Source organism: Oreochromis aureus, linkage group 18 (genome assembly GCF_013358895.1).
Source record: "Oreochromis aureus strain Israel breed Guangdong linkage group 18, ZZ_aureus, whole genome shotgun sequence".
NCBI classification, from domain to species: domain Eukaryota; kingdom Metazoa; phylum Chordata; class Actinopteri; order Cichliformes; family Cichlidae; genus Oreochromis; species Oreochromis aureus.
In genome coordinates, this window is record NC_052959.1 from 1,586,385 (window position 1) to 1,602,131 (window position 15,747).

The 15,747-nt window shown below is 41.7% G+C and overlaps 1 protein-coding gene across 1 annotated transcript; it reads right to left on the reverse strand.

The window, feature by feature from the left end:
- Positions 1-431: 431 nt before the first annotated feature.
- Positions 432-15,692, reverse strand: tgs1 (trimethylguanosine synthase 1). Its single transcript, XM_031747526.2, has 15 exons — positions 15,470-15,692; positions 13,877-13,938; positions 13,471-13,598; positions 13,272-13,362; positions 12,395-12,469; positions 11,314-11,823; positions 8,680-8,806; positions 8,476-8,562; positions 6,856-7,012; positions 6,129-6,459; positions 5,887-6,039; positions 2,772-2,918; positions 2,459-2,675; positions 1,076-1,154; positions 432-800 (listed from the first exon to the last, which is right to left on the reverse strand). Exons 1-15 carry the CDS (start codon positions 15,580-15,582, stop codon positions 690-692), a joined length of 2,388 nt encoding a protein of 795 aa, XP_031603386.1. The 5' UTR covers positions 15,583-15,692; the 3' UTR covers positions 432-689.
- Positions 15,693-15,747: the final 55 nt, after the last annotated feature.

The window sequence follows — 15,747 nt, forward strand, 5'->3', positions numbered from 1 at the left end:
TACACCACCTCGTTCACGAGTTATCGCATTCACAAGATTTTCAAAAAACCTGATGTTTGATCTGAGATTTTTAATAGATGCACCTGTGTTATCAAACTGAAGCCCCTACGCTGCCTCGTTTTCAAGATATCACATTCACAAACTTAGATCTTCACACCGCCCGCCCGCCTGGGAGGGTGACCCCATTATCAGAATGTGGCATGATGGAGAGGTAGAGTAGAAAGGTGCTATATCAGAACCAGTCCATTTACCATCCTAGTGGCAGCTATCAAAGCTTTTCCCCCACAGTGCACCTCTTTAGCAAATACATAAAAGAGCTTTTTAATGCTAAAAGACGGTTTTGCTGTGCAGATGTCAATAAATCTGTTGTTGATGTAGTTAATGTCTTTGTCATCTACCTGTCTTAAACTAAAATGTACCAAAACATTGCATAAAAATATGAAAAACATTTTATTAGGCTCAAATGTATAATAAAAGGACAAAATATAAAACAGATATTATAAACCATAAAAAAATCACCTGCAAATAAAATTCCAGGTGGGTAAGCTAGGCTAGGCTGATAGAATGAATAAAATCCTGTGTGAATGTGGTTCAGTAATCTGGAAGAGAAATGACGACAAACAGCAGAAACTGATGTTTGGTTTGTCCTCCTTCATGAGAGCTCATACTGGTGCATAGCTTAGCATAGCTTAGCCCGGGTTTATCAAGCTGCCAAAGTAAGCAGTCACAGTCTTCAGCTTGTTGTTGAGGAAGTTCTGCTCGACCTCCACCTTCCCTCCTGGGCCGGCTAGAGAGGCCACCTGTAGCAAAGTGGAAAGAGACAAGATTTCAGGAAGACAGTCCCAACACAAACTGACCAAAGCAAACACATATTACTACGATAAAATACTCATTACAAGTATAAGAGTCTGGGTAGTACATAAAGAACGTGACATATCCCACCGCTGCGTCAGTCTGCTCAGGCGTGTTTAAAACCAGAAATGAACATTCAGACATCCACTGTCACACTAAATATATCAAAGTACAGATTACATTACATGTTTACCAACTGATGAGAAATTCTGAACACACTGACCTGATCCATGTCAACATTGCGGGGCAGAAAGTACACTATGTTGTCTGATATCAGTTTGGCCAGACGGAAAATCTCAAATGTGCCGAGTGTTAAGGATGAAAACTGTATGTTCAAAAAGGAAACTTTCTATTTAAATTTCAGATTAAACAGATGTGACTGATTGTATTAATTACATGCTGAGGTGGTATTTTGCCTGGAATAAAGTTGACCTTTAATGGGGTTAATTGTAGGGTCTGTCTTACAATATCAGTACTTTCAGGCAACAGTTGTTGTGATGTAGCCCTCTGAGAGCACATATATTCCACAAATATATATGATTTATTTATTTGCACCAAAATATAATATATCTTCCCCTCGTGAAAATGGAAAATAGAACCTTCTTCACTACCATCCTTCCACTGAGACCATTTCTGACTTCAGTGAGTGAATCAGCTGCAGGAGCAGATGCAGCAGATGGCCCCGCCCCTCCCTGAGCCTGGTTCTGTCGGAGGTTTCTTCCTGTTATAAAGGAGTTTTTCCTTCCCACTGTCGTCAAAGTGCTTGCTCATAGCTGCTCGTCTGATTGTGGGGTTTTCTCTGTATTCTTGAGGTGACTGCTTCTCGGATCCTCTGTCAGTCTTTGCTCGATCTCTTTCCTGTTTCTTCAGTACATGACTTTCAGAGAACCTGCTGTAGATATTTTTAGCCCTGGTACTTCTCGTTTTGTTTCCCACTCAAATTCCACAGATTCTTTAAGGAAACAGTGCAGACCATGTCAACATAAGTTTTCAGCTAATAGCACTTTGGGATTCACCATGTTGGTGTAAAAATACTGTTTGGTGCTTGTCAAGTTGTGCTATCTAACAAACAAACACAAACAGGAACAACTGATGTGTTTTTGTGACAAGCTGCTACTAACAAAGTGGCTGAACAAAAAAACCCAAAATACTCTAAAAATACTCCATCAGTGCTGCCCCCCACCCCCTAAGGAAATGTACCTATGGTATCAATGTGAAAATCCTACACCACCTCAAGCTGATGCATTAAAAACGTGGGTGTCCATGCCACATGACTGTCAGTGTGATGTGTGCAGCTGAGATAAGAACTGAACTGCAACTGCATGTGAAAGCAGCCAGTGTCCAAAAACTGAAAGCTAGAAAACTGTTCAAAAATTACAGCAAGTCTGGCTGCTTGGAAACAAAATATAAAAATGTGAGAGTGGCTTTTGCACGTTATTATACTAACAAATGAACAGATGACTCTAGACAACCCTGTCTTCTGTAAAATTGAAAAAGCAAAAACATTTTTCAAAGCTAAGTTGTAATTTGCTCCTTTCCGCTTTGGGTCCCTGCAAATGAATCCAGTAAGTCACTAACATCCCTCTACTTCCTCATCAAAGGATATCCATCAGGCTCCATCATGGTCCTGACGTCGAACACCTCAGCAGTCAGGTAGTCAGGTCCTCCCCACGGTGGTGACAGGAAGACCACATCAGCGTGGAGATGGGGGGCCAGCTGAAGGAAGTCTCCTTGTATGAAGTCAATTCGATCGGCCACACTGTAAACTGCAGCATTGTGCCGAGCCATGTCCAGCCGCACTGGATCTATATCAACGGCTAAGACTGAGAGAGAAACAAGACACAGAGGACAGAGACTGTGAGCTCAGTGTGTTGCTTTCAACATTTCTAAATACACCTTATGAACTTATAAACACTTACCTCGCTTTCCAGTGAGGGCAAACTGGATGGCATTTCCTCCTACACCACAGAAGGCGTCTATGACCAGCTGAGACTCAGAGAAACTGTGCTCTACCCTGAGAGCAATGTGCTCAGCGATTCTCTCTGGTGTCACAGAGAACCAGCCCTCTGAAACGGGATTATTAACGTGTGAGACACAACCTGAAAAGCTTTCAATCCTAAGCCTGCAATGAGACACGGCCAAACATCCTGTTGTATTCATCACCCATTCCTTCTCACTTTAATTCAATACAATGTTAGTTATATAGCGCCAAATCACGACTGCTATTCAAGGCACTTGTTGAACATAAGGTTACCATGAGGGTGGTTCTCCTCAGTATATGAGCAGAGCCCAGACAGAGGATCTTCTGCAGCTGTTGGATGCTGTGTTACCTCACCACTGATGCTGTTCTGAATTTCAAAGTCTTTATATTTTGAGAGTTTTTCTAAAACTTTCAGAGTTTTCTCTTTCTTATCCTTCCTTACTAAGCCATGTGTCTTGTTCTTGATTTCTTTATCTGTATATATTCCACAGTGTAGCAGCCTCAGTTTACTGCTCTCAGTTACTGTTTATGTCTGAGGAGCTTGGCTAGAAAGCGACAGGACTTTGTTTCAAGTCTCTTCCAAAAAGCTTCTTTAGTTCTAAACCAAAAGGTCGAACGAGCTTCGTAGTAGTAATGTGTGCGACTAGATGACTAATAATCGCTATCGTCACTCATCAGTAAAACTAGTCGTTGATATTTCTCGAGATGATATTTTTCGGCTGGCCTGGAAACGTCTCGATGTTTCTCCAGACACGTTGGAGGAGGTGGGCAGGGAGAGGCAGGTCTGGTTTCCTGCTCAGACTGCTGCCCCATCACCCGCTTCACATAAGCGGAAAAAAACAGCCGGATGACTTATTACTGTACTTTTCACTCTGAGTTATAAGCTAATTCAATGACAGTAAATGATGAGTAACCTTTCAGAGCATCAAAGAGACTGAATCATCAAGTGTAAGAAATATATCTATATAATAGTTACACAGCAGCTGTGGGGAAGCTGACATCACGAGTGTCAGGTTTTTGTTTTGTTTAATCTGACATCAAAGAAAAAATAAAAATGCATGAAAATCTGTGTTGCTGCCAATCAATTCAATTCAATTCAATTCAATTTTATTTATATAGCGCCAAATCACAACAAAAGTCGCCTCAAGGCGCTTTATATTGTACAGTAGATCGCACAATAATAAATACAGAGAAAACCCAACAATCATATGACCCCCTATGAGCAAGCACTTTGGCGACAGTGGGAAGGAAAAACTCCCTTTTAACAGGAAGAAACCTCCGGCAGAACCAGGCTCAGGGAGGGGCGGGGCCATCTGCTGTGATTGGTTGGGGTGAAAGAAGGAAAACAGGATGAAAGACATGCTGTGGAAGAGAGACAGAGATTAATAACAGATATGATTCGATGCAGAGAGGTCTATTAACACATAGTGAGTGGCTGGAAAGGAAAAACTCAATGCATCATGGGAATCCCCGGCAGCCTCGTCTATTGCAGCATAACTAAGGGAGGATTCAGGGTCACCTGGTCCAGCCCTAACTATATGCTTTAGCAAAAGGAAAGTTTGAAGCCTAATCTTAAAAGTAGAGATAGTGTCTGTCTCCTGAATCCAAACTGGAAGCTGGTTCCACAGAAGAGGGGCCTGAAAACTGAAGGCTCTCCTCCCATTCTACTTTTAAATACTCTAGGAACAACAAGTAGGCCTGCAGAGCGAGAGGCGAAGTGCTCTAATAGGGTGATATGGTACTACAAGGTCATTAAGATAAGATGGGGCCTGATTATTTAAGACCTTGTATGTGAGGAGCAGGATTTTGAATTCAATTCTGGATTTAACAGGAAGCCAATGAAGGAAGCCAAAACAGGAGAAATCTGCTCTCTCTTTCTAGTCCCTGTCAGGACTCTTGCTGCAGCATTTTGGATTAGCTGAAGGCTTTTCAGCGAGTTTTTAGGACATCCTGATAATAGTGAATTACAGTAGTCCAGCCTGGAAGTAATAAATGCATGAACTAGTTTTTCAGCATCACTCTGAGACAGGATATTTCTAATTTTAGAGATGTTGCACAAATGGAAGAAAGCAGTCTTACATATTTGTTTAATATGTGCGTTGAAGGACATGTCCTGGTCAAAAAATGACTCAAGGTTCCTCACAGTGTTACTGGAGGCCAAGGTAATGCCATCCAGAGTAAGAATCTGGTTAGATACCATATTTCTAAGATTTTCAGGGCCGAGTACAATAACCTCAGTTTTATCTGAATTAAGAAGCAGAAAGTTAGCGGCCATCCAGGTCTTTATGTCTTTAAGACATTCCTGCAGTTTAACTCATTGGTGTGTGTTACCTGGTTTCATGGATAGATAGAGCTGCGTGTCATCTGCATAGCAGTGAAAATGTATGCTATGTCTTCTAATGATGCTGCCTAAGGGAAGCATGTATAATGTAAATAGAATTGGTCCTAGCACTGAACCCTGTGGAACACCATAATTGACCTTAGTGTCTGAAGAGGACTCTCCATTTACTTGAACAAATTGGAGTCTATTAGATAGATATGATACAAACCACTGCAGTGCAGTACCTGTAATACCTACAGCATGTTCTAATCGCTCTAATAGGATATTATGGTCAACAGTATCGAACGCTGCACTGAGGTCTAGCAGGACAAGCACAGAGATGAGTCCACTGTCAGAGGCCATAAGAAGATCATTTGTAACCTTCACTAAAGCTGTTTCTGTGCTGTGATGAGCTCTGAAACCTGACTGAAACTCTTCAAATAAGCCATTCCTCTGCAGTCACTGCAATCACTGACGCTTCTCAGGGCCTAATAAAATCATAATCAAATGCTTCTTTAAATGTCGTTTATAAAAATGATTTTAGTTTTTTGGAGCCATGTATGTCTTGATGCATGCTCAGTCATCCAGGTGAGTAAATCCCCAAGATAGATAACACTGAAATGAACTGAACTGTAATGTAGAGCCGGGTCTCAATCATTTAAAGGTTAAATATGACTCGCATGTTGTTGATACCACTGGAATAATGTGACATATCTGCAGTGTGCAGACTGACCTCGGTCCAGTCTGATCCCTTCATCAAAGCGAGAGAAGAGTCTGTAGCGCTGAGCCCAGTATTTAGCCAGCTGGGGTTCAGCTGCCATCTCTGCTGGGACCTGCTGCTTCTTCTTCTTCTTCTTTGGTGTTTTTGTGTCTTTCACACTTAATTCTACACAGACATAAATATTAGGCAGTTAGTTTTTTGTTCATTTTTTTTTAAACAGCATAACCTTATTATGTATGAACAACCTGATTTACCAGCAGATTCACTGTGAACTTCAGGCTCATCAGGCAGGAGAAAGTCAGGAATCTGAAGACAGGGTAAGTGTCTCCCCGGCTGCTCCTCTCTCGCCTCCACGTCACTCTCCTCAGGCTCTGTGACAGAGTTGAAGGTGATGCTGGGGTGAGTGTAACTGCTCCCCTCTGCATTTAAACTGGATGCAGAATTCTTCACCTCCTTTTTCCTGCTGTCTTTTTCTTCTTGAGCTTCTCTTAAAAATGGAGGCTTGTCCTGAGGTTGTCTCTCTCTGTCCACCTCACTCTGGTCACACTCTCTCTCTCGCTGGACCTGTTCAAGGAAACTTTGAACCTGTGAAACAAAAAGACTTTTTTCATTAGCAATCTGTGTAACGTTCAAACAAACAAAGTTCTATTGTGCTGCTCGACTTCCTCCTATCTAACCTGCTCCAGTCCTCCATGCTTTTAATCTACATCCACGCTTTTATCCCAGGTCCACAGACATGCCAGGATAACAGATAAAGGACATGACTTTCAGTGATTTCCACTGTGATGCTTCCTTTCAGCTGTTACTCCAGGCTTCTTTCTAACGTCTGAGGACTTATTGAGATTCTGGGGTCATCTTTTATGTTCACAAAGCTGAAAACATCTAATCTGTCCTAGCTGATCAGGCACAGGTTACATCAGATTTGTTTGCTGTGCTCTGTCTTAAGAACATGTACACTCTTCAGCACGTTACAGGTCATACCTTACAAAGTGAGGTGCTGATCTGTGGATGTGTGCAGTCTCTGCCCATCTTTGAGAACCTGGTGCGTTTGTTGGTGCTGCTGATTTTCCTCTTGGTCCATCGCTGCCTCTGACACTTTGAAGCTGAGCTTCCTTTGAAGCTTAACACACTGTTGAACCTGAGACATGAACACATTGTAACAATTTAAATATTTAAAAACATTTTTTACACTCAAACAGCCACGCCCACATAAACCTTTGTGTTTCTAATTAGCCTGAGAAACAGGGCTCCAAAGTAGGCTGGGTTCATTCATTTCAATAGAGCCGATACCTGCAACACTTACTTAAAGCATAAAAACTGTCAATTTGCAGCATTCGCTGCCTTGCAGGCTTTTTGCGTTCTAGATGTTAGTTTGCTGAGGTTAACAGCTTTCATGTCAGATGTTTGTCTATTAATGAAGAATCAGTGCTGTTAAAAAACCCAGCAAACAATGCCACATTACCATCATGCACAAACACTGAACATCTCCTGTGTGCTACAGTGACAATCACTCGTCCTGTGCTTTCCCTGCTGTCAAAGGTCTGTTGGGAAAGGTCGTTCCACACTTCCACAGTGTGGATTTTGTCCCATCTTCCTCCTCTCAACCCAAACCAGTCACAGAAGATACTGGGAGTTTCTTCCTGTTTAAATGGTAAATGGTCTGTATAGCGCTTTACTTAGTCCCTAAGGACCCCAAAGCGCTTTACACATTCAGTCATCCACCCATTCACACACACATTCACACACTGGTGAGGGCAAGCTACATTGTAGCCACAGCCGCCCTGGGGTGCACTGACAGAGGCGAGGCTGCCGGACACTGGCGCCACCGGGCCCTCTGACCACCACCAGTAGGCAACGGGTGAAGTGTCTTGCCCAAGGACACAACGACCGAGACTGTCCAAGCTGGGGCTCGAACCGGCAACCTTCCGATTACAAGACGAACTGCTAATAAAGGGTATTTCCTTCCCACTGTTGCCCAGAGCTGCTCGTAGCTGATTGTTGGGGTCTTCTGTGTATCATTGCAGGGTCTTTACCTGACAATATAAACCTTGGGGCGACTGTTAATGTAATTTGGTGATAGTTCAGGGAAGTTGGATCCATATTGGCTCATATGTTTATTTCAGTTTACTTTCCCTGTTTTATGAGGAAATGGGTTCCAATCAGTGACGTTAACCATCTAAAGCATAATGCTGCAAAATTCAATGATGGATATTTTTTGTCCTTTAATACTTTTTTACCCCGACTGTGTTTTGTTTTACCAATCTTATCCTTCTGGAACTAATCTACTATGTATTTTAAATCTCATTGGGATACGTTAAGTATTTCTTATTTTATTGTCTCTGCCTAGAAGACCATTATTTATTTTAGCAGGTAAAATGGATCTAGTCACTGAGGACTTGTGACCTACCACAAACAGAGCAGGACATGCAACTGAATAACAACGTCAGCTTTTGGCCAATTTCTAATAATCAAGTCGAAATGTTTTCATCTGAGTGTTTTTGTTTTGCATGTTTTATATAAACGACCAATCACAAGGTAGTTCAGTTGGAGTCGGCAGACATGACGGAGACAAGATTCCCAAAGGAGCAGTGGAACACTTACTGAGGCTCTGGGTTGTGTTTGAGGCCAAGTTGACTCCAAGCTTCCTCGGGTGTCAGACGTGGGCACTCGTCCACATCCAGCTCATGACTGACAAGGATAAACATTAGAAACATTATTCCTGGGCCAAGTGAAGAACGCTTGTTGGCGAGATGACGGTCTCCATGATTGAACTTGAAATTCAGCACACACAGGCATCAAACTTACCTCCGTTTGACTTTTGCGTATCCTTTTCCTGGTGGTTTGTCGTCATCGTCGTTATCATCTTTTCCATCAGGTGTTTCATTCCTTGATCCGTGCCGTCTGTTATTCCTGGCAGCAGCCAGTTGGAAGCCTGAGTCAGAATGTACAAAATGCTACATATTTATTAAAGCAACCACACATCCATTTATTTAACACAGGAGAAACAAACTCCATAAGGTGCCAACCACAGGACAGATCAACAAGAACATGATTAACCAAACAAACTGGGACATCAAGTTCTTTAGATTCAATCTTTGACTCTGATTCATTTTCATACACAGCGAAACACCTCAGTAAACACAAACACATCTTCTGTGACACTGGTGACAATGACTTCAATAACTCAAAGTAACAAGTTCCTGTGGCATTGTGTGATCAAAAGGTTGATTGACACTGCCAGGATGTGAGCTCCTTCCACTTTTAATGAAGACATTTCACCTCTAGTGTTTTGGTCAGTGGTTGTAGATAGTTCAGGAGGTTAACTCGCCAAGCAGTCTTTTTGTTTCCGCTATGTACTGTTTAAAATCCAGAATAGGGAGGATGGTGTAGGTTTAAGTTTATTAGATTGATACATTTAAACCAACAAGGCAGTGTAAATCAAAGCAGTTGTTTTCATGCAAAGGCTTTATGGTTTTTCCTATAGCGATTGACCACGTGACTTTCACGCATTGCATTCCGGGAACTCGTGGCAAAACATGTACGCATCAAATGCATTTCATCCTTCCAATATTCTTGGTTTTCTTCCGCATGGCAAAACTTGGGAAAAAGACAGACTAAAAAGGCAAAGAAAAGATATAAGTATTTAATTGAGGTGTATTCTATTTGTTTTAGTTCTTCTTTTAAATTTGTAGTTCTAAATCGGAAGATTATTGTGATCTTGAAACAGTAAAATAAAATTATAATTTATTATATTTTGTCGCCCAAAATAAGCGTCACACTCCACATCAAGGCCACTCTTGTTCAGGATCACAAATGGAGTGATGTTGAGAACCTTCCAAGACTGGACAAACTCAAAACACTGACCTTTGTAACATGTTGTGAAACATATTTGGTAATGCCATCCCGACACATAAACATGAAGAAATATGCATTTTCCCGGCGTCCTCATGCGACCGGCTCAGATCTTCTGATCCACATTCAATTGAAAGCGTAGTGTGAGCAGCTATTTTCTCCACCTGGTGGCTCTCACGCCTCCCAGCCCCCTGGCATTTGCAGGTTGATTGACGCCAGGATGTGCGCCTTCCACTTTTCTGAAGACATTTGTTTTCAGGAGCAGGAGTCCCATCCTAACCAGGTAAAATAAATATTATTTATGCAGATATTTTTTCAAACATTTATTTAGTAAAATAAAATTATAATTTATTATATTTTGTCAAAATTGCTTCAAGCCACTCTTGTTCAGGATCACAAATGGAGTGATGTTGAGAACCTTCCAAGTGCTTGTTTGAAACCCATTTATTTTGCAAATTTCTGATCCACATACGTATGTGAGCAGCTATTCTCCACACCGCTCACGCCTCACAGCCCGCTCCGGCAGAGGTTCAGGAGCAGGAGTCCCATTGTTTATGTATTTTTTCAAACGTGCTTAGATCATTTAAGTTTAGCTTTTGTTTGTTAATTGTGTTTGTTAGCTTTTTAATTGTGTTTGTTATTATTTTTTTAAGAGTTCAAAATGTTCAAAATGTGTTTATTACATAAATTTAATTTTCTCTGTAATTTTCTTCATGGATTTCATAAGCAACACACTATTGTTGTTTATACAAAGCGTTAAGGTAAAAAAAACAATATATAGTCTTATCTTCATTTTAGACGTCAAAAAGTGTTTGCAGCTCCCAGTGTTTTCTTTTCTGTGGAAACTGGGTCCAAATGCCTCTGTGTGTTAAAGGTTGCCGACCCCTGGCCTACGCTATCAAACAGCTAATGTTTCTCAACATAACTGATTTCTGTTGTGTATAAAAGTAGGGGGGGCTGGAGCCTATCCCAGCTGTACAGCCTGGACAGGTTGCCAGTAAAACACATAGACACAGACAACCATTCACACCAGTTTAGAGTTTCTAATTAACCTAACCCCACTGGCTGCATGTCTTTGGACTGTGGGAGGAAGCCGGAGCAACTTGCTGAGAGGTAACAGTGCGAACCACCATGCTGCCCATATGACATATGTCTGAAATATATATGCTGCATAATAAAGATACTATAAAAAGGAAAAAAAAAAGTTTTCTACACTGATTTTATGTGATTAAATATTTTAGTTTCCTGTGGGCACCCGTACTTTGTTCTTGTCCCCCGCCACCCCTGGAAACTTTGCTGGACAGTGGTTTTCAGGCAGAACATGTTGGTGGACAGACATTCTACACTGAGGTCAGCGTCTCATTGTCCCAATTAGTTGAGAGTTTGATTGCTTGTATCTCACTGCCAGCACCAAGTGGAAGAACCTTAGTTTATGTTACAGGTGTCTCGTTCCTTTGAAACGTGTTCCACTCAAAATACTTTGGAGCTTAAAAAAGAAAAAAGAGAACTCTTACGACTAAAACTTAGCAGACAAATACTCTGCCTGATCATGCAGCCTTGGTCGCACCTCATACACACAATTATTACCTGTGGTAGTGCTGTTATGCTGTACAGAACCAGCTGGTCTCTTGTGGTTATTCCCATCATCAGAAGCATCATCAGAGCTGCAGGACACTCCCTCTGACTGGACCATGACTGAACCAGCCACACACTGTCCATCTGCCTCGATTGTGAAGCTCTGTCCAAACAGATCATGCAAAACTTCAGCATCATCTTCTTCGTGTTTACTCTCAGCTTCAGCAGGGCCGTCTCTCTGTTTCTCTGATTGGCTCTGTAAACCTCTGTCCATGACTCCTGTTTCTTCTTCCCCTCCAGCGTTCCCATTACAGGCAGACTGCTCAAAGGTCCAGCCCTGTCCCACCCAGTATGAGTACTGTTCCCAATAAGAATAGTAGGTCTCTGTAGCGTGTTTGTCCCAGAGATCTTTTGTATCCGGGTTGTCCCAAGGAGCCAGTCCTGGATCTTCTGAAGATCGCAGCTCATCCTCTGAATATTTCTCCAGCCAGCTGCTCCACATCAGGGCTTCTCCCTGTTGTGCTGCAGAAGAGTCAAAACATTAGTTAATATTTAATGTGTAGAATTGTTGCATCAAAAGAACATGATGAACACTGAAGAAGATATGGTGGAACTTCTTTTTTTTAAAATGGTCAGTGGCTACTGAATTCAAGGGAAATGTATTTATTTTTAATCCGGCCACGTTTTCCTATCTGGTTTGGTCTAAACAGATGTGTGAAGCCAAACTTTTGGATGGATTCTGCGGGTTCTGAGGAGCACAATAAACAGTTATAATTATTCATGAAGTCAGATGACACAAATGAGTTTGACATCAGGAGACATGTCCTAAAGACCTAGAGACCTGGATGACCTGCCAACTGCTACTTCTAGAAGAAGAAGTAGACGAAAGTCTTGCCCAGCACACTGGAGGAGCCCACTGGTAGTTGACCCACTACATCCTGAGCCACAGCCACCCCAATATGATACCTCTATGTCTTCCTACCGAAACCAGGTGTCACAGTCCAGTGTTAAAAAAAAAAAAACCTTACTTCATAGAGTTCATTTGTGTACAAATGCACACATTTCACTATAAACGTCATGTCACCATTCTTACCCCAGTAGGCTTCCCAGCCAGCATCTTGGATCCCTCCTGATACTTCCACTCGTGGATCAAACACCTCCTCATCAACTATGACATAAAAACATCATGCATGACATCACAGTCGCATGAAAAAAGAAAGTGTCCACTGACCATATGCAATACTCTGAAACAATATATACATTGCTACTGTTTCCATTGTAATTAAGAAGGTAAGGAGCAGCCATGTGCTGCTAATAAAAGCCTGTAAGCTGACCACCTAAAAGGAGAACTTCTGGCAATTTGCTGGTCTGGAACATTCAGCTGTGTGGACCCAAAGGTCTGATTGTGCAAGAGCTATATCTCAGACGGCATTAACATTTACAGGCCTTAATTAGCATGTTGAATGTTAAATGTTCTCAACAGTACAACCCCATTTACAAAAACAGTGGGGTGGTGTTCCCAAAAGGTTGATTCTGTACATCTGGACGTTTTCAGTGGGAGAAACGTTTCGTCATTCATCCAGGTGACTTCTTCACTCTCAGCTGACTGCAGGTTTTTAACCTTATAAACAGGACATTTGAACAGTGGCTGAAACCAGCACCACTGAGGGAACAATGGGCTGTGAGGTCAGTATATTGATCAGTTTCTTGATCATTAATATGCTGCCACTGAAAGCTCACTGGTGCATGTTGTCGCAGTAATCCCAGTACCAGATGGTACCTGTCAGCTCCACCACCTACAAGCAGAGTGCAGCTCTGGCAGTAGCTGACACAAAAACTCAGGTATGGAAGGAGTTCAGTTAGACCGTGGAGAAAGTGGTTACTCTACCACATAAAAACTCATAAAAACCTTACAATTTGTAACATTACTCGTAATAAAAACAATAAAAGCAATAAGATAATTGCATTACCTTTTTCATCAGCCTGTGGATCTTCTTTACTTTCCTCTTCTTCACTTGTTTCTTCACAGTATTTTGAGGAACTCCTGTTAGACCTCCACCCCTGTGACATGACGAAAAATAATAACCAAAACTGCTCTTTAGTTTCCATTAAAAAAAACAGTGACTTTAATAACACAGCACAACAAAGCCAAGATGAAGTGTGACTTACTGCTCTCCTCTGCTCAGACGAGCACACAAAGGCTAAAGGTAGGCCCATACTGGCCATCAGCTGAGTTTCTTCATCCAGCTCCTCCACCTCAGTCTCCTCTTCCTCCTCCTCTTCACCATCATCTACGTCTATGAGTTGAGAAATGTATTTTTAAAATCATGGCAACTAAAACTAGACAGTACAGCGAGGTTAAGAGAGCCACATTCTTCTACAACACAGAGTATTCAGTGAGAACACCAACTCTTTACCAAATTCAAGTCCGTCTTATGAGATGTTAGAGAATCAGAATCATGTTCCTCAGAACCTGCTAAAAAACACGTACCACCAACCCCAATTCCTGATACATTTCATAGATGATTATTTTAATCCCCAGTACTATTAAATATCATGATAGGATAGGATATACCTTGTACAGTGTTTTCCAGGTCAGGCAGAAGTCTGTTATCAGAACGATACAACTCTCGATCCCTGTAAAGAGGCGATGGACATAAAGGACAGATGTACTGTAGGACATCCATAGATGCATCTGTACATATCAGCGTATCCACTAAAACTCAAGGTTTTTGGGTACTGAGAACAACAACATCTAAATGACTGTGAAAATATAAAGTAATATACTTGCATTCATACAGAGCTTTTCTACTCCTATTCAACACTCAAAGCATTTGACATGACACACGATATTGCCAGAAGTATTCATTAAATCGTTAAATTCAGGTGGTCCAATCACATCCGGGTGTATAAATCAGCACCTGGGCATGCAGACTGATTCTACAAACATTTGTCAAAGAATGGGTTGCTCTTAGAAGCTCGGCGAATTCCAGCGTGGTACTGTGATACGATGCCACCTGTGCAATCTTGAAATTTCCTCGCAACTAAATATTTCACAGTCAACTGTTAGTGGTGTTACAACAAAGTGGAAGTGAGTGGGAATGACACCATCTCAGCCACAAAGTGCTAGCGCGTAGTGCACAGGTCACCAACCTTTTGCAATTGCTACAGAACTCCAAACTTCACATGGGCTTCAGATTAGCTGAAGAACAGTTAGGCAGCTGCATTGAACGGGTTTCCATAGCTGAGCAGCTGAATCCAAACCTTGCATGACCAAGCGCCACGCAAAGCATCGAATGCAGTGATGTAAAGCATGCTGCTATTACTAGACTTAGAACAAGCACTCTGTGGAAAAGTAAAAATCTCCTGCCTTTCATAAGCTCCAGTATTTGATAACCACCAATATTTAAAGCTTTAACACAAACACCTCTCACAGCCTAAAGGGAATTTTTACAAAATTAATTAATTTGAGCAGAGACTGTGAGCCAGGTCTTCTCATCCAACATCCCTGTCTGACCTCACAAGTACATTTCTAGAAGAAGAGTAAAAAATTCCATGAACATACTCCTAGAAAGCCTTCCCAGAGGAGTTGAAGCTGTTATAGCTGCAAAGGGTGGGACAATATCATGGGATGTCACTCAAGTGCATATGTGTGTGAAGGCGGACGAGTGAATACGTTTGGCAATATAGTGTATGATAAGTTTCCACCGCTCTGTGTGCAAGACAACACCTCTCCTGGTGTGGCAGCTCATACCACACACTGCTCATCTTTCCAATTCAGACTTAGCACACAGTTGCTAACATTTTCTTGTGGAGTTTAGCACACCATTGTACTAGTAACAGTAGCAGCCTTGTAATAACTGCGATTTATTCAACTGTGATTGATATAACTTTTAAAAACACTGGTTTGTGGTAGTCTTCAATCAAGTCAGTTATACAACAGTAAATCGGCTATTCATTAAAACGACATTTAATACACGAAATTTCAAAAATTTGACTGGTTTTCATTTCTTGCTGTCTTTTAATAATCCACACTGGCTGGTTGCCATGGCAGACTGGCTGAGATGTCAAACACCGGTTTAGATCAGACTGTTGTTCGACATGCGGTAAATGAATTACGTGTATGAGAATAGCTCTAGCGGACAGAGGAAAGGTGGTGGAGGCTCACTGTACGAAGGCTCTGGAGCAACGACAATGAATCGTTTCTTCCTCCTGCAGTGACTCCTTCTTGCTGAAGATGATTTCCGCCACCAGGGCTACTCTTCTCATTTCCAGCATCATAGCGGTTAGCTCGCTACAACAAGAAACACACTTTCATTTACCGACGAGCTGCTCGCGTCTTTAAGCAGCATGGGACTCTTTCCTTTATTATTGATTATTTCCGCACTAGAAGCTAACAGCGGATTTCCCGCTATTTTTCAAAATAAAAGTTGCAAAGTAGTTTTT